The 18,855-nt window shown below is 43.8% G+C and overlaps 2 protein-coding genes across 3 annotated transcripts; both read left to right on the top strand.

The window, feature by feature from the left end:
• On the top strand, positions 1-2,660 carry LOC115131164 (NADH dehydrogenase [ubiquinone] iron-sulfur protein 8, mitochondrial-like). Its single transcript, XM_029662760.2, has 2 exons — positions 1-1,287; positions 2,189-2,660. The coding sequence occupies exons 1-2, from the start codon at positions 1,186-1,188 to the stop codon at positions 2,339-2,341; spliced, it is 255 nt and encodes an 84-aa protein (XP_029518620.1). The 5' UTR covers positions 1-1,185; the 3' UTR covers positions 2,342-2,660.
• A 281-nt stretch (positions 2,661-2,941) lies between these two features.
• ran (RAN, member RAS oncogene family) lies at positions 2,942-7,458 on the top strand. Of its 2 annotated transcripts, none has more exons than XM_029662093.2 (7): positions 2,942-3,021; positions 3,925-3,988; positions 4,118-4,202; positions 4,634-4,759; positions 6,376-6,563; positions 6,739-6,909; positions 7,075-7,458. In XM_029662093.2, exons 2-7 carry the CDS (start codon positions 3,956-3,958, stop codon positions 7,117-7,119), a joined length of 648 nt encoding a protein of 215 aa, XP_029517953.1. In that variant the 5' UTR covers positions 2,942-3,021; positions 3,925-3,955; the 3' UTR covers positions 7,120-7,458. The 2 variants fall into 2 exon arrangements, with proteins under 2 accessions (XP_029517953.1, XP_029517954.1); XM_029662094.2 differs by lacking the exon at positions 2,942-3,021 and adding an exon at positions 3,551-3,575.
• Positions 7,459-18,855: the final 11,397 nt, after the last annotated feature.

The raw sequence follows: 18,855 nt of genomic DNA, 5'->3' as shown, positions 1-18,855 counted from the left end.
CCTTTATGTCAAACCGTCTACGCATACAGTTTGATGCATATACCACACCGACAGGGTCATTTCATTTTGGTACACCAGCATTACATTCATTTCCAATGAAAAGCTGCGTTTGCCTTGCAGCGTTGCAGAGGCAGTTGCAGTGGATATGTTGGATTTATCGAACGTATGCGTCAAACTGTATAAGTAGACAGCTTGAAGGTGAATGTTGAACTTTTGTTGCATACAGAACCAGATGATGCTGCATAATATTTCGCGTAAAACAATGTCTGTGTGATCGAGTTGTGACTGCTGCCCCTCGAGTCTGCACAGCCCAGGCAGGTTGTCGGAGCAGGTGGGTTTATTTATATATATTTACAATGATTGATGCTGTTTGCAGTTATATATTACAAAGTAGTAATTTGTCTTGTTTATTTCGTTTTTTAATCTGTATTCCTGCATTTCCTGATATGAACTATCATTGCTCAGAAAATATAAGGATATACTGAGCGCCGCCTGTCGGATACTTGGGAAGTTATCTGTCCGGTTTGAACAGAGATATTCAAGTGCACAGCATGTCATTTTTATTGACCTGACCCGCTTCCCCTGTCATAGGCTACAGACCGCTCATATAGACAACCGTGCCTTATTATTCAACGTTTGTTTTCTTCTATAACCGTTTTCCTTAAGGTTTATTCATCAATTCATAGCCAGTTAATGTTATATCCACTGTGCGTGATTTACGAGGATCCGCACGCTTTTTCTTTCAACTTTGTTTACCAGTGACATTAACCATATTTAATGCGACAGTAGTAACCTATGCTGCAGGCCTGAATGTTCGTGCGGCTACAATTTTATGCCATTTATTTGTAAATTCAGTAGGATGTAAGGGCCAGATTGGGGACGGGAGATTAGGAAAGTGCAGGGTAAATCAGCTGCCTGGCAGTCTGTTCACTGCTTTACACACTCACAAATAGCGTCTGTGTTTAGGATGTGCTCACTGGAGGTCACATAGAAGGGGGTTTTCCTGCTGCTGGACATTTGCGGTCAGAATACAATATTTGGTCTATTTGACTCATTTATTTTTCAACAAATGCACTTTCTCTCTCTCTTTCACTCTCTCTCTCCCTCTCTCTCCCACCTTGGGGATGACTATGAGTTACCTTTTCCGCGAGCCCGCTACCATCAACTACCCGTTTGAGAAGGGTCATGTCTCCTTGTTTCTGTGGTGAACATGCTCTGCGCCGGTACCCCAACAAAGAGGAGCGTTGTATCGCCTGCAAGCTGTGTGAGGCTGTCTGCCATGCCCAGGTGACCATATACACACCTACTGTACCCTATACACATACTGCCTTCAATGCCCTGGTCACTATACACACTGGTACTACAAACTACTGTATATAGGCCTATATAAGCATTTCGCTACACTACAAGCATTTTGCTACACTCGCATTAACATCTGCTAACCATGTGTATGTGACAAATCAAATTTGATTTGATTTGAACAGGACAGGCCTCCTGGCAGAAGCCACAGTAGATGCACTTGGTCATGTCGATGTCGTAGCGGGAGGAGGGAATGTAAACTCTATGGGGCTCTATTGAGCTGTGCAGGAGGGTAGGAAATTACCTGGGGAGGGGGGGGGGGGGGGGGGGCTTATAGGGGTTACCTGGTTGGGGTAGCATTCCATAGTAAAAGTATATGAAGTTATCTATACCCTGGGTAATGTTGTGGACTGCAGGTACATACAATCAAGTATTACTGATATCGAATCAAATTTGATTTGTCACATACACATGGTTAGCAGATGTTAATGCGAGTGTAGCGAAATGCTTGTGCTTCTAGTTCCGACAATGCAGTAATAACCAACAAGTAATCTAGCTAACAATTCCAAAATTACTACCTTATAGACACAAGTGTAAGGGGATAAGAATATGTACATAAAGATATATGAGTGAGTGTTCTTGTGGCAACAGGTCACAAATCTTGCTGCTGTGATGGCACACTGTGATATTTCACCTAATAGATATGGGAGTTTATCGAAATTGGATTTGTTTTCAAATTCTTTATGGGTCTCTGTAATCTGAGGGAAATATCACTCTCTCTCAGTTTGTCAAATTCTAGAACAGAAAATTCAGCAGCCTATTCCAGAACTTCTGGATTATTCTAGGGCTAAGGGTTTTTGGACTTATTTCTCTCTTTCATGTCCCTCAGGGTCCAAACTTTGAGTTTGCCACAGAGACCTATGAGGAGTTTCTGTACAACAAAGAGAAGCTACTGAACAACAAAGAGAAGCTACTGAACAATGGAGATCAGTGGAAGTTGGAGATTGCTGCCAACATACAGGCAGACTACCTCTATAGATAGACCATCGTACTGGCAAACCAACCTAACTACATATACTATGCATACCGTAAACACTAAGACAATCTAATGTCAATGAATATTACACAAACAAAGCCTTAGATCATACTTTTAACATGGAGAGCCAGTAGGCCTATTGTCAGAGGGAAAAAAAAACACAAGCGTGAAAGTGCACACACAAATTGTACATTAATCATTATTTGATGACCGTGTAATACCTCATGCACATTTTGTCATTAACAAAAACTTTTAAGTATTATAACTGTAGATGAAATTCTAGGTTATGTATTTGTATGAAGAAAATAAATGTTTTTTGACGGCCTCTTTTTGTGTATCTTTTCATCCACTTTTGGAAGAAGTTTAAAAGTGATATCTTGGCACTGTAGATACTGTAGCTTGATTTGAACTAATGAAAAATGTATCAACCCCTACAAAAATATCCATTAATTATAATCGACATACTAATATTCATTTCCTGTTGCTGCAGGATTATTTTTCTGTTCTAGCATACTGGCTCAAATTAAGATCCTACATCTGTACCTGTATGATATCATCGGGAGTTGTAACAAAAAGCATTGTATTGCTGGCATTGGTCACATGACATGGGCGGAAACTGACTCAATTCCACGCTGAATCTCCCGCGAACGCAGCCATTTACTCTTTTTCTCTTCGTTTCAACGCTGGTGAGTCTGAACATTTTTCCTGATGTGATGCTTGTCTACATTCACACTTTAATCATTGTGAATAAAAATTGGTTTAATCGGAGACACTAAAGTACGTTGTTTGTGTACTTATACACTCAGTTTCGTTGTTATGTTAATAGTATACGAAGTTATTAGACAATTTTATTGATTTCCAAGCCCATGCTAGCGAACGTTAGCTACCATGTTAGTAGCTAACGTTAGCTTTGTGATAAGTGGTTCTGTTGGCGAAATGATAGCTAACTGGATTGCGAGACTTTCCTTAATTTGTTTCTGCAATTGAAACGAACTATTGTTATTGTCAATCCAAATAACATTTGTATAGTTGTTTGCTTTGAGACGGAGTTTGTTGTCTAACAAACTGACGTTAGTCTTTTAGCTAAACGGGGGACAGATTTTAGCGCTGCACAGACATTGATTGTTCCAGTCGAAACTAGAAAAGTGCGGCAGCCTCAGCCTGCTGAATCAATGGCGTACTCTTCAAATGCTAACTGTTAGCTAGCCATTCTCTGCGTTGAGGATGCATGCTGTGTTAGGTACAAATAAAACTATTTTATTTAGAAAGCATATATTCCTGCAATGAGGTTGTAATATTTCTGATTGTTTACGTTTAAATATCATGTTGTCAGATGTCTGAAAATATGCAATATATTTGGAAGAAGTTGATTAAAACCGCCCAAAAACAAGCGTTAGCTAGCGAGGTTACTTGTTGGTTAGCTAGCAGCTAGTTCCTGGGCGCGTGCTGTTGTCTCGATATGTCGAAAGTTAGGTTGTTGTAGTTTAGCGATCCCATCATAAGAAAATAGTTAGCAAACCAGTTGACCCATCTACACGGGTTATGTAACTAGTTAACGTAACCATTCCGGCGACTTGTCCTGTTTTTAGGAGAACAACATCCACGACACATTTATTAACAATGGCAGAAGGCGAGCCACAGGTCCAGTTCAAGGTGAGGGCTATTACTTATATCTCAGACGTCAACGGTTTTAGAGCGTGAAATTGGATTATATGTTTGGTCATGAGTAGTTAGCTGCTGTTTTCACCTATGTTTCAACTTCTATCCCTCTTCCCCTCTCAGCTTGTGTTGGTTGGCGATGGAGGAACGGGAAAGACTACTTTCGTCAAAAGACATTTGACGGGAGAGTTTGAGAAGAAATATGTTGGTAAGTCACTCCCATCTGCATGTAATTACTTAAACAACAACAAACCGTTTTTAAAGCGAGAACACAGCCACATGGGATGATAAATGGGTGTTAGACCTCTGCACACAGCCTGTAATAGTAGAATGCTTAATCAGAATTTGTCATTGGGAGGGGGCCGTGTTGGCAGATTCAACTGTCAGAATGCAGAGGCCTCCAATATGAGAGGATACATGGAGGCACCAGATGGCAATGTGCAGCAAAGGGTGTGACACTGAATGAAACAAACAGCCACCATTCTAGCATCTTCTAATCTCGCCAGTTTTACTAAACTGTCTTTCTCCTCTCACCATTTCTCCTTTGCACCCCACCTTTCTCTCCCTTATTCCTTGCTATCTCTCCCGTCTTTTCTCCTTTTGGGTTTCCCCTCTATTCTCCCCTTTCCTTCCTTCTAGCCACTCTGGGAGTGGAGGTGCACCCGCTGGTCTTCCACACTAACAGAGGGGCCATCAAATACAACGTGTGGGACACAGCCGGGCAGGAGAAATTTGGAGGGCTCCGAGACGGCTACTACATCCAAGGTATGGTATAAAACAGTACTTATTAGCTTATCCTAGAGTTTTTCATGACCAGGAGGAAGAACTCTAACTCTAGTTACTAAAAATATCTACCCGCTCAACAACAAATACTTGGATACAGAGCTTTGTATGGAAGGTCACTGGCCAGTTCTTACAACCAGGAACTAATGAATGACAAAAGTTCATCATGGGTAACCACTAGAGGTCGACCGAATATGATTTTTCGATACCGATTATTGGAGGAATAAAAAAAAAGCATATACCGACTAATCAGTCTTTTTAAATATTATTTATTATTATTTTTTTGTGTGTAATGATAGTGTTATATATGCCATGTAAAAAAGCTAAAGTTTAAGTTCCTCGCTCAGAACATATGAAAGCTGGTGGTTCCTTTTAACATAAGTCTTCAATATTCCCAGTTAAGAAGTTTTAGGTTGTAGTTATTGGACTATTTCTCTCTACCATTTGTATTTCATAGACTATTGGATGTTCTTATAGGCACTTAAGTATTGCCAGCCTAATCTTGGGAGTTAATGGACTTGAGCTGCTGGCAAACGCAGGAAAGTGCTGATTGAATGAATGCTAACGATCCTGCTGCCTACCACCGCTCAGACTGCTCTATCAAATCAGACTTAATTATAATAAACACAGAAATACAAGCCGTAAGTCATTAATATGGTCAAACCCGGAAATGTATAATAATAATTGTAAAAGTTTATTATTTTGGTGAAATACGGAACCGTTCCATATTTTATTGAACTGGTGGCAACCCAAAGTCTAAATATTTCTGTTACATTGCACATCCTTCAATGTTATGTCATAATTATGTAACAGTATAGCTTTAATCCGTACCCCCGCCCATACCCGGGCGCGAATCAGGGACCCTCTGCACACATCAACAGTCACCCTCGAAGCGTTGTTACCCATCGCTCCACAAATGCCGCGGCCCTTGCAGAGTAAGGGGAACCAAGGTCTCAAAGCGAGTGACGTCACCGAATGAAATGCGATTAGCGCGCACCACCGTTAACTAGCTAGCCATTTCACATACGTTACAATTATGTAAAATTCTGGCAAATTAATTAGTCTTTGTTAGGAAGAAATGGTCTTCACACAGTTCGAAACGAGCCAGGCGACACAAACTGCTGCATATACCCCGACTGCTTAGACTGAACACAAGAGAAGTGACACAATTTCAGGCACCGCATTGATTATATGCAACGCAGGACAAGCTAGTTAAACAAGTAATATCACCAACATGTGTAGTTTGATTGTTTTTCATATAAGCTTAATGCTAGCAAGCAACTTACCATGGCTCCTCGCTGCCTGCACTTGCGTCGCAGGTGGTCAGCCTGCCTCGCAGTCTCCTCGTGGACTGCAATATAATCGGCGTCCAAACATGCTGATTACCGATTTGAGAACTTGACATCGGCCCTAATTAATTGGCCATTCCGATTAATCGGTTGATCTCTAGTAACCACTTCCCCCTCTAACGATGCTGTGTTGAGAAGATCCATGTTGTGACTCTCCCTCTCTACATCCTTCTCTCGCTTTCTTTGACTCTTCACTCCATCCGCTTTTCTCTCCACTCCTACTTTGTACTCTCACTTTCCACTCTACAGCCCAGTGTGCGATCATCATGTTTGACGTCACGTCTCGAGTCACCTACAAGAACGTACCCAACTGGCATCGTGACCTGGTGCGTGTCTGTGAGAACATTCCCATAGTCCTCTGCGGCAACAAGGTGGACATCAAAGACCGTAAAGTCAAAGCCAAGAGCATCGTATTCCATCGCAAGAAGAACCTCCAGGTAATTATTACACACTTTATTACAGTAGACTGTTCTTATGCAGTGTCTTTCTGTGCAAACTGAAAGACTGGCCCTGATGGAAATAATGGGTAAACAAGCAACATTTGTGACTGTGTGCACCACAGCAAGGTGATGATAATCCTCTCTTCTCATTCTCTCACCCCTTCTCTCTCAGTACTATGACATCTCTGCTAAGAGTAATTACAACTTTGAGAAGCCCTTCCTGTGGCTAGCGCGGAAGCTGATTGGAGACCCCAACCTGGAGTTTGTGGCCATGCCCGCCCTCGCCCCCCCAGAGATCCTCATGGACCCCTCCCTCGCCGCGCAGTACGAGCACGACCTCAAAGTGAGTAGAACCATAGTGGCCCAGCACGGGTATATGGACTGCATAGAGACCAAACTAAAATGTTATCAGATGAAATTGGATCAGATTTGCTGTCAATGTCTTTTGTTATGTTGCTGATTGTAAATGGTGTATCGTCATAAGTTATTCACTTTCTCCGCCCTCCAGGTTGCATCAGAAACAGCGCTCCCAGATGAAGATGATGACCTTTAACCTGTTACCTATGACCCCCCCCCCCCCCTACCCCCGCGTGGCAGGAAGTTGTCTGAGTTTGGCCCCTTTACTGTAAAATCCCGTTGCAGATTTATTTTTGAACTCTATTTTTTTGTTTTGCTTGTGTTTTAAAACGGAAAGAAATACAAACATGGTGAAGTCGTGTGGTTCTCTAGTTTCACTGTAAGACACACCGCCCTAGTGTTGGCATGGCAATGTTACTCACCATCATCAAGCACCACCCTCTGCCCTTCCCCGGCACACACGCTGGGCTAAGGCCGACTGACCGGAAGCACTTGGGGGGGGGGTAAACTTTGAATAAAAACATTCTCAATATAACATGCAGTTCTGATTCATTATTTTGCTAAATGTTTTAACGTGTGGCTAGGGGGTAGACATTAGGCACAGTAGGCGCAAATCTTAAGTAGCTGATAAGAGGCCAGGGTTGGGGTCAATTTCATTTTAAAGTCCGTGAGTAAATTACTGCATGTTCCTTCATAAATGACTTACCAATTAGACTGGAGAATTAAGCGATTTGATGCAAGACCGGTCTAAATCCTTTTCTTTCACGGGGACCCCCTCGTGTTGGAAAAATGTTTATTTCCCTGGTCTTGTCTTAATCATCCGGTGAATGATAATAGCAAGGACTAGTAACCAACATTTTAAAATGGATATACACTTTTCATTATTTTGACCTCCCCACATAATTGGAAGAAGTGTAAACGGTGCCTAAACTGGGGCTGTGAAGATTATATGGAATTATGGGTAACTGGTCATTGTCATCCAAATAACAAGTTGTCATAAATGCCTTTTTAAATTTTTTTTAAAGTGCTTGTATTCATTAGGCGCCGTCTTTCCAAGATGCATTGCAACTACGACATACCTAATTAATACAGTGCATTCTGAAAGTATTCAGACCCATTGACTAATAGAATTTTGTTAAAGCCTAATTCTAAAATGAATAAAAGTTTTCCACTCAATCTAGACAATACCCCATAATGACAGAACAAAAACAGGTTTTTAGAAATGTTAAATGTATATCACATTTTAGTATTCAGACCCTTTACTCAGTAATTTGTTGAAGCAGCTATTACATCCTCAGGTCTTGGGTATGACGCTACAAGCTTGGCGCAATTTGGGGAGTTGATCCCATTCTCTTCAGGTCCTCTCAAGCTCTGTCAGGTTGGATAGGGAGTGTCGCTGCACAGCTATTTTTAGGTCTCCAGAGATGTTCGATTGGGTTCAAGTCCGGGCTCTGGCTGGGCCACGAACACTTGTTCCAATGCCACTCCTGCGTTGTCTTGGCTGTGTGCTTAGAGTCGTTGTCCTGTTGAAAGGTGAACTTTCGCCCCAGTCTGAGGTCCTGGCGACTCGAGCAGGTTTTCATCAAGGATCTTTCTACTTTGCTCTGTTCATCTTTCTCTTGATCCTGACTAGTCTCCCAGTGTGCCGCTGAAAAAAAATCCCCACAACATGATGCTGCCACCATGAGAATAAACCCTCAAAGCTACCCATGTCCCTTAATGTTGTGGTTGTTACTGAAAAGGAGCACATGGCTGAGCTCTAATCACCACTTCATAAAGTCAGGATTCCTATTTGACTGCCATGCCTCCTTGCCCATCCAGTATTTCCTCATCTCCCCAGTCTTCTAATATGACTATCCCCGATGCTCCTCCCTCTCCCCCCTACCCCTCTACAAAGGTTCTCCCTGCAGGTGGTCACTGAGTCCAAGGTGCTAAAGGAGCTCAAACTTGACACCAAAAAACATCTGGTTTAGATCCTTTATTCTTTAAGGTTGCTGTCCCTCATCGCCAAGCCTGTCTCTCCTCTCTGGGGAGGTTCCCATTGCTTAGAAGGCAGCCTCGGTGTGTCCTTTATTTTAAAGGGGAAGATCAAGCTGATCCTAACTGTTATAGGCCTATTTCTATTTTGCCCTGTTTATCAAAAGTGTTGGAAAACTTGTCAATAATTATCTGACTGACTTTCTTGATGTCTATAGTATTCTCTCGGGTATGCTATCTGGTTTCCACTCAGGTTATGGATGTGTCACTGCAACCTTAAAGGTGCTCAATGATGTCACCATCGCCCTTGATTCTAAGCAGTGTTGTGCTGCAATTTTTGACTTGGCCGAAGCTTTTGATACGGTAGAACATTCCATTCTTGTGAGCCGGCTAAGGAGTATTGGTGGCTGAGGGGTCTTTGGCCCTGTACAACACAGCTTTGGTGACATCCCAGTCTCAACCTATTATTGGGTATTATCAAGTTTTTAGGGAATGTGCAATTGGAATGCTGACTGCAGGAAGGTCCAGCAGAGCTGCTTTTTAAATTTAAACTTTATTTAATTAGACAAGTTAAGAACTAATTCTTATATACAATGACGGCCTACACCAGCCAGAACAAGGAAGACGCTGGGACAATTGTACGCTGCCCTATGGGAATCCCAATCACGGCCGGTTGTGATACAGCCTGGCACACTGTTGCCAGAGATTTTTATGTTTATTTCTCTACCATAAGCCGTTGTTTTAGAGAATTTGGCAGTATGTCCAACCGGCCTCACAACTGTAGACCACGCGTTACCACACCAGCCCAAGACCTCACCATCCAGCTTCTACACCTGCGAGATCACCTGAGACCAGCCACACGGACAGCTGATGAAACTGTGGGCTTGCACAAGCAAAGAACTGTCAGAAATGTCTCAGGGAAGCTCCTCTGTGTTCTCGCCGTACTCACCAGGGTCTTGACCTGACTGCAGTTCGGCGTCATAACTGACTTCAGTGGGCATATGCTCACCTTCGATGGCTACTGGCACACTGGAGAAGTGTGCTCTTCACGGATGAATCCTGGTTTCAGCTGTACCGGGCAGATGGCATTGTGTGGGTGAGCGGTTTGCTGATGTAAACGTTGTGAACAGAGTGCCCCATGGTGGCGGTGGGGGTATGGTATGGGCAGGCATAAACTATGGACAATGAAGACAATTGTATTTTATCGATGACAATTTGAATGCACAAAGATAAAGTGACATGATCCTGAGGTCCATTGTCGTGCCACCATCACCTCATGTTTCAACATGATAATGCATGACCCCATGTTGCAAGGATCTGTACGCAATTCCTGGAAGCTGAAAATGTCCCATTTCTTCCATGGCCTGCATACTCACCAGACATTTCACCCATTGAGCATTTTTGGGATGCTCTGGATCAGTGTGTAGGACAGCATGTTCCAGTTCCTGCAAATATCCTGCAACTTCGCAAAGCCACTGAAGAGGAGTGGGACAACATTCCACAGGCCACAATCCACGCTGCATGAGGCAAATGGTGGTCACACCAGATACTGACTGGTTTTCTGATCCACGCCCCTACCTTTATTTTAAGTTATCTGTGACCAACAGATGTATATCTGTATTCACAGTCATGTGATATCGATAGATTAGGGCCTAATGAATATATTTCAATTGACTGATTTCCTTATGTGAACTGTAACTAAAATCTATGAAATTGTTGCCTGTATGATAATGGCGCCGGAGGGGACGGCTGCCGTTTTACGGGCTCCTAACCAATTGTGCTATTTTGTGTGTATTTTCACATTGTTTTAACATATTTTGCACGTAATGTTGACGCTACCGTCTCTTATGACCAAAAAGAGCTCATGGATATCAGAACAGTGATTACTCATCTCGGACTGGACAAATATTTTATCTTTAATGAGTCTGACGCGAAGGATATAATGTTGCTCCCAGACAAGGCCCAAATCCCCGTCATTCGCATGAAGAAAATGCAGGGGGCAGAGATCAGGGTGCCTTGTGAGAATCACTAGAGAATAAACTGGATGAGATCCATTCGAGACTATTCAACTAACGGGATATTAAAAACTGTAATATCTTATGTTCTACTGTGTCGTGGCTGAACGACAACACGGATAATAAACAGTTAGCTGGATTTTCCGTGCATCGGCTGGACAGAACAGCTACACCCGGTAAGACGAGGGGTGGGGGTGTGTGTCTATTTGTCAATAACAGCTGGTATACGACGTCTAATATTAAGGTAGTCTCAAGGTATTGCGGTAGAGTAAATCATGATAAGCTGTAGACCACACTATCTATCAAGAGAGTTCTCATCTAGATTTTTCGTGGCCGTCTATTTACCACCACAAACCGACGCTGGCACTAAGATCGCACCCAACGAGCTATATAAGGCCATAAGCGTGCTTAGTCCGCTGTTCACCCACGACTGTGTGGACAAGCACGACTCCAACACCATCATTAAGTTTGCTGACGACACAATGGTGGTAGGCCTGATCACCGACAACGATGAGACAGCCTATAGGGAGGAGATCAGAGACCTGGCAGTGTGGTGCCAGGACGACAAACTCTCCCTCAACGTGAGCAAGACAAAGGAGATTATAATGGACTACAGGAAAAGGAGGGCCGAACACGCCCCCATTCACATCGACAGGGAAGTAGTGGATAGGGTTAAGGGTTTCAAGTTCCTTGGTGTCCACATCACCAACAAACTATCATGGTCCAAACACACCAAGAAAGTTGTGAAGAGGGCACGACAATGCCTTTTCCCCCTCAGGAGACGGAAAACATTTGGCATGGGTCCCGAGATCCTAAAATATTTCAACAGCTGCATCATTGAGAGCACCCTGACCGGTAATGGCATCCGACCGTATGGCGCTACAGAGGGTAGTGCGTACAGCCCAGTACATCACTGGGGCCAAGCTTCCTGCCATCTAGGACCTATATACTAGATGGTGTCAGAGAAAGGCCTAAAAAATTGGCAATGAGTCCAGTCACCCAAGTCATAGACTTTTCTCTCTGCTACCGCACGGCAAGCGGGAACCAGTGTCAATTCTAGGTCCAAAAGGCTACTTAACAGCTTCTACCCCCAAGCCATAAGACTGCTGAACAATTAATCAAATGGCCATCCGGACTATTTGCAATGACACCCCCCATTGTTTTTTCACTGCTGCTACTCTCTGTTTATTATCTATGCATAGTCACTTTACCCCTACGTACATGTACAAATTACCTTGACTAACATGTATCCCCGCACATTGACTCGGTACCAGTGCCCCTGTATATAGGCTTGTTATTGTTATTCTATTGTGTTATTTTTGTATATATTATTATTTTAATTTTTAAAACATTTTAAAAAAAACTTTAGTTTATTTAGTAAATGTTTTCTTAACTCTATTTTCTTAAAACTGCATTGTTGGTTAAGGGCTTATAAGTAAGCATTTCATGGTAAGGTTTCACACCACTCTCCTATTCTCGCTATACACCAAGTCACTTGGCTCTGTCATAACCTCACATGGTCTCTCCTATCATTGCTATGCAGACGACATCACGGTTGACAACTCCATTGTGTCCTCCTCCCAGAGCGCTAAGAACCTTGGCGTGATCCTGGACAACACCCTGTCGTTCTCAACTAACATCAAGGCGGTGGCCCGTTCTTGTAGGTTCATGCTCTACAACATCCGCAGAGTACGACCCTGCCTCACACAGGAAGCGGCGCAGGTCCTAATCCAGGCACTTGTCATCTCCCGTCTGGATTACTGCAACTCGCTGTTGGCTGGGCTCCCTGCCTGTGCCATTAAACCCCTACAACTCATCCAGAACGCCGCAGCCCGTCTGGTGTTCAACCTTCCCAAGTTCTCTCACGTCACCCCGCTCCTCCGCTCTCTCCACTGGCTTCCAGTTGAAGCTCGCATCCGCTACAAGACCATGGTGCTTGCCTACGGAGCTGTGAGGGGAACGGCACCTCAGTACCTCCAGGCTCTGATCAGGCCCTACACCCAAACAAGGGCACTGCGTTCATCCACCTCTGGCCTGCTCGCCTCCCTACCACTGAGGAAGTACAGTTCCCGCGCAGCCCAGTCAAAACTGTTCGCTGCTCTGGCCCCCCAATGGTGGAACAAACTCCCTCACGACGCCAGGACAGCGGAGTCAATCACCACCTTCCGGAGACACCTGAAACCCCACCTCTTTCAGGAATACCTAGGATAGGATAAAGTAATCCTTCTCACCCCCCTTAAAAGATTTAGATGCACTATTGTAAAGTGGCTGTTCCACTGGATGTCTTAAGGTGAACGCACCAATTTGTAAGTCGCTCTGGATAAGAGCGTCTGCTAAATGACTTAAATGTCAAATGTAAATGTTGTATTCAGCATTCGGCGCATGTGACAAATAACATTTGATTTGATGTTGCGTTTATATTTTTGTTCAGTGTAAATATATATATATTTCTTTCCCATGCAGTGCCACCACGGACCCCTAGGGACCCCTAGACCGTGGCCCCTCGGTTGAATATCCCTGATCTAAGAAATACTGTATACTGATGTACAAGTCCTAGTGGGAATATCTACCATCTGGTAAGATAAAGCTAAGGATAAAAGCAGGTGAACTAAAACATTTTACTAAGAATGTCAGTTAAGAACAAATTCTTATTTTCAATGATGACCTAGGAACAGTGGGTTAACTGCCTTGTTCAGGGGCAGAAAGACATATGTTTACCTTGTCAGCTCAGGGATTTGATCTAGCAACATTTTGGTTACTAGTCCAACGCTCTAACCACTAGGCTACCTGCCTGATTGTATTAAATGGTGCTACTCAAATATGTGAGGACATTTAGCACATCCAGTTTGCGGAGGATGGCTGCATTGCAGACTCCTGGCAGGTCTTTCTTGAGACACCCTGTATGACGTGCTAGTGCCACTACCAACACAGGCCTGAAGCTGTGTTGTCGCCACACAACTATATTAGGTTGCAGTTTGTCTCAAAGACCACCTAGTGTCAGCCTTGTTGCGTCTCAGAGTAATCAACATATGTAACTATCCCCACAAGGCTCTGAGTGTGGATATATGAACAAAAATATAAATGCAACATGTAACAATTTCAAAGATGTTACTGAGTTACAGTTCATATAAGGAAATCAGTCAATTGAAATATATTCATTAGGCCCTAATCTATGGCTTTCACGACTGGGAATACAGATATTAATCTGTTGGTCACAGAAATCTGATGCATGACCCTACAGAAAGGTAGGGGTGTGCATCAGATAACCAGTCAGTTTCTGGTGGGACCACCATTTGCTTCATGGAGCGTGACACATCTCCTTCGCATAGAGTTGATCAGGCTGTTGATTGTGGCCTGTAGAATGCTGTCCCGCTCTTCTTCTGCTGTGTGAAGTTGCTGGATATTGGCGGGAACTGGAACATGCTGTTGCACACATAGATCCAGAGCATTCCAAACATGCTCAAGGGTATGCAGGCCATGGAAGCACTAAGACATTTTCAGCTTCCATGAATTGTGTACAGATCCTGACGACATGGGGCTGTGCATTATCATGCTGAAAAATTAGATGATGGCGGCAGAAATGGCACGACAATGGGCCTCAGGATCTCGTCACGTTATCTCTGTGCATTCAAGTTGCCCATACCATAACCCCACTGCACTAGGGGCACGCTCTTTGCAACGTTGACATCAGCAAACCACTCGCCCACTCAACGCAATACATGAAGTCTGCCACCTGCACGGTACAGTTGATACCTGACTTAATCTGTGAAGAGCACACTTCTCCAGCGTGCCAGTGGCCATTGAAGGTGACTCTTTGCCCACTGAAGTCAGTTTTGAGGCCGAACTGCAGTCAGGTTAAGACCCTGGTGAGGACAATGAGCACACAGACGGTTTCTGACAGTTTGTGCCAAAATTCTTAGGTTGTGCAAACCCACCGATTCATCAGCTGTCTGGGTGACTCGTCTCAGACCATCCCGCAGGTGAAGAAGCTGAATATAGAGGGCCTGGGCTGGCGTGGTTATCAAGGTCTGCGATTGTGAGGACGGTTGAACGTACTGCCAAATTGGAGGCGGCTTATGATAGAGAAATTCAAATTAAATTCTCTGGCAACACCTCTGGTGGACATTCCTGCAGTCAGCATGCCAATTGCAAACTTTCTCAAAACTTGAGACATCTGTGGCATTGTGTTGTGTGACAACATTTGACAGTGGCCTGTTATTGTCCCCAGAAGAAGGTGCACCTGTGTAATGCTGTTTAATCAGCTTCTTGATATGCCACACCTGTCAGGTGGATGAATTTTCTTGGCAAAGAAAAAATGCTCACCTAACTGGGATGTAAATTATCTTGTGCACCAAATTTGAGAGAAATGTGCGTATGGAACATTTCTGGGACCTTTTATTTCAGCTCATGAAACATGGGACCAACACTTTAAATGTTACGTTTATATTTTTGTTCAGTATATATACACTGCTCAAAAAAATAAAGGGAACACTTAAACAACACAATGTAACTCCAAGTCAATCACACTTCTGTGATATCAAACTGTCCACTTAGGAAGCAACACTGATTGACAATAAATTTCACATGCTGTTGTGCAAATGGAATAGACAACAGGTGGAAATTATAGGCAATTAGCAAGACACCCCCAATAAAGGAGTGGTTCTGCAGGTGGTGACCACAGACCACTTCTCAGTTCCTATGCTTCCTGGCTGATGTTTTGGTTACTTTTGAATGCTGGTGGTGCTTTCACTCTAGTGTTAGCATGATACGGAGTCTACAACCAACACAAGTGGCTCAGGTAGTGCAGCTCATCCAGGATGGGACATCAATGCGAGCTGTGGCAAGAAGGTTTGCTGTGTCTGTCAGCGTAGTGTCCAGAGCATGGAGGCGCTACCAGGAGACAGGCCAGTACATCAGGAGATGTGGAGGAGGCCGTAGGAGGGCAACAACCCAGCAGCAGGACCGCTACCTCCACCTTTGTGCAAGGAGGAGCAGGAGGAGCACTGCCAGAGCCTTGCAAAATGACCTCCAGCAGGCCACAAATGTGCATGTGTCTGCTGAAACGGTCAGAAACAGACTCCATGAGGGTGGTATGAGGGCCCGACGTCCACAGGTGGGGGTTGTGCTTACAGCCCAACACCGTGCAGGACGTTTGGCATTTGCCAGAGAACACCAAGATTGGCAAATTCACCACTGGCGCCCTGTGCTCTTCACAGATGAAAGCAGGTTCACACTGAGCACATGTGACAGACGTGACAGTCTGGAGACGCCGTGGAGAACGTTCTGCTGCCTGCAACATCCTCCAGTATGACCGGTTTGGCGATGGGTCAGTCATTGTGTGGGGTGGCATTTCTTTGGGGGGCCACACAGCCCTCCATGTGCTCGCCAGAGGTAGCCTGACTGCCATTAGGTACCGAGATGAGATCCTCAGACCCCTTGTGAGACCATATGCTGGTGCGGTTGGCCCTGGGTTCCTCCTAATGCAAGACAATGCTAGACCTTATGTGGCTGGAGTGTGTCAGCAGTTCCTGCAAGAGGAAGGCATTGATGCTATGGACTGGCCCGTCCGTTCCCCAGACCTGAATCCAATTGAGCACATCTTGGACATCATGTCTCGCTCCATCCACCAACGCCATGTTGCACCACAGACTGTCCAGGAGTTGGCGGATTCTTTAGTCCAGGTCTGGGAAGAGATCCCTCAGGAGATCATCCGCCACCTCATCAGGAGCATGCCCAGGCGTTGTAGGGAGGTCATACTGGCACGTGGAGGCCACACACACTACTGAGCCTCATTTTGACTGGTTTTAAGGACATTACATCAAAGTTGGATCAGCCTGTAGTGTGGTTTTCCACTTTAATTTTGAGTGTGACTCCAAATCCAGACCTCCATGGGTTGATAAATGTAATTTCCATTGATAATTTTTGTGTGATTTTGTTGTCAGCACATTCAACTAGACATCAAAACTATGTAATAACACATATGGAATAATGTAGTAACTCAAAAAGTGTTAAACAAACCAAAATATATTTTATATTTGAGATTCTTCAAAGTAGCAACCCTTTGCCTTGATGACAGCTTTGCACACTCTTGGCATTCTCTCAACCAGCTTCATGGGATAGTCACCTGGAATGCATTTTAATTAACAGGTGTGCCTTGTTAAAAGTTCATTTGTGGAATTTCTTTCCTTCTTAATGTGTTTGAGCATTAGTTGTGTTGAGACAAGGTGGCGGGGGGTATACAGTAGATAGCCCCATTTGGTAAAATATTATGGCAAGAACAGCTCAAATAAGCAAAGAGAAATGACAGTCCATCATTACTTTAAGACAATGTCAGTCAATACGGAAAATGTCAATGAAACTTTGAAAGTTTCTTCAAGTGCAGTTGCAAAAACCATCAAGCACCATGATGAAGCTGGCTCTCATGAGGACCGCCACAGGAGAGGAAGACCCAGAGTTACCTCTTCTGCAGAAAATAAGTTCATTAGAGTTACCAACCTCAGAAATTGCAGCCCAAATAAATGCTTCAGAGTTCTAGAAACAGACACATCTCAACATCATGTGAATCAGGCCTTCATGTTCAAATTGCAGCAAAGAAACCACTACTAAAGGACACCAATAAGAAGAGACTTGCTTGGGCCAAGAAACACGGGAAATAGACATTAGACAGGTGTAAATCTGTCCTTTGGTCTGACAATTCCAAATTAGAGAGTTTTGGTTCCAACCACCGTGTTTTTGAGAGACGCAGAGTAGGTGAATGGATGATCTCCGCATGTATGATTCCCAACATGAAGCATGGGGCAGAAGGTGTGGGGATGCGTTGCTGGTGACACTGTCAGTGATTTATTTAGAAGGCACACTTAACCAGCATGGCTACCACAGCATTCTGCAGCGATACCGCCATCCTTTCTGGTTTGCACTTAGTGGGACTATCATTTGTCTTTCAACAGGACAATGACCCAACACACCTTCAGGCTTGTGTAAGGGCTATTTTACCAAGAAGGAGAGTGATAGAGTGCTGCATCAGATGACCTGGCCTCCACAATCACCCGACCCCATTCGCCTGCATGGCCTTCATCAGGGAGTACAAAGAAATTATAATACAATGTCCTCTTATGAACAGCTTTTTTCAATCAGCCCTGATATGGAGAGGGAGTGGTTACATAATGTCGTTTCTCTTTGCTTATTTGAGTTGTTCTTGCCATAATATGGACTTTGTCTTTTAACAAATAGGGCTAACTTATGTATTCCACCCCTACCTTGTCACAACGCAACGCATTAAGAATGAATGAAATTCCACAATTTAACTTTTAACCAGGCACACCTGGTAATTAAAATGCATTCCAGGTGAATAACTCATGAAGCTGGTTGAGAGAATGCCAAAAGTGTGCAAAGCTGTCACAAAGGCAAAGGGTGGATAAATATAAAATATATTTCTATTAGTTTAACACTTTTGGTTACTACATGATTCCATATTTATTATTTCATAGTCTGATGTCTTCACTATTATGCTACAATGTAGAAAATTGTCTAAATAAAGAAAAACCCTTGAATGAGTAAGTGTGTCCAAACTTTTGACTGGTACTGTATATAGTCTATGGCACGTGCCAAACTCATTCCACCGAGGGCCGAGTGTCTGCGGCGTTTCACTCCTCCCTTGTACGTGATGATGAATTATGGTCATGAATTAGAAAGGAACTTCCCTCACCTGGTTGTCTTCGTTTAAATGAAAAAAACAAAAACCAGAAGACACTCGGCCCTCCATGGAATGAGTTTGACACCCCTGGTCTATAGTGTGGACTCATGACAGTCAATGGTCAACATAAACGAATGTTCCACAGTTCCTCAAATTCACTTGAATAGGATTTGTGTTGATTGGCTATGCATGCGTGCGTGCGTGTCTGTCTATGACCGAGACTTGCTTATTTTTTTTGCCTACTCTC

The sequence above is a fragment of the Oncorhynchus nerka genome, linkage group LG6, assembly GCF_034236695.1.
Source record: "Oncorhynchus nerka isolate Pitt River linkage group LG6, Oner_Uvic_2.0, whole genome shotgun sequence".
Classification (NCBI taxonomy): domain Eukaryota; kingdom Metazoa; phylum Chordata; class Actinopteri; order Salmoniformes; family Salmonidae; genus Oncorhynchus; species Oncorhynchus nerka.
This window is presented reverse-complemented; position numbering and strand designations above follow the sequence as displayed.

What these genes read in the sequence shown, in the direction of transcription:
- ran (XM_029662093.2), top strand. Translation starts at nt 3,956, where the DNA reads ATGGCAGAAGGCGAGCCACAGGTCCAGTTCAAG. An exon ending in AGACGGCTACTACATCCAAG is followed by an intron (nt 4,760 to 6,375) that starts GTATGGTATAAA and finishes TCCACTCTACAG; the next exon opens with CCCAGTGTGCGATCATCATG. An exon ending in ATCGCAAGAAGAACCTCCAG is followed by an intron (nt 6,564 to 6,738) that starts GTAATTATTACA and finishes CTTCTCTCTCAG; the next exon opens with TACTATGACATCTCTGCTAA.
- LOC115131164 (XM_029662760.2), top strand. Translation starts at nt 1,186, where the DNA reads ATGTCTCCTTGTTTCTGTGGTGAACATGCTCTGCGCCGGTACCCCAAC. An exon ending in AGGCTGTCTGCCATGCCCAG is followed by an intron (nt 1,288 to 2,188) that starts GTGACCATATAC and finishes CATGTCCCTCAG; the next exon opens with GGTCCAAACTTTGAGTTTGC.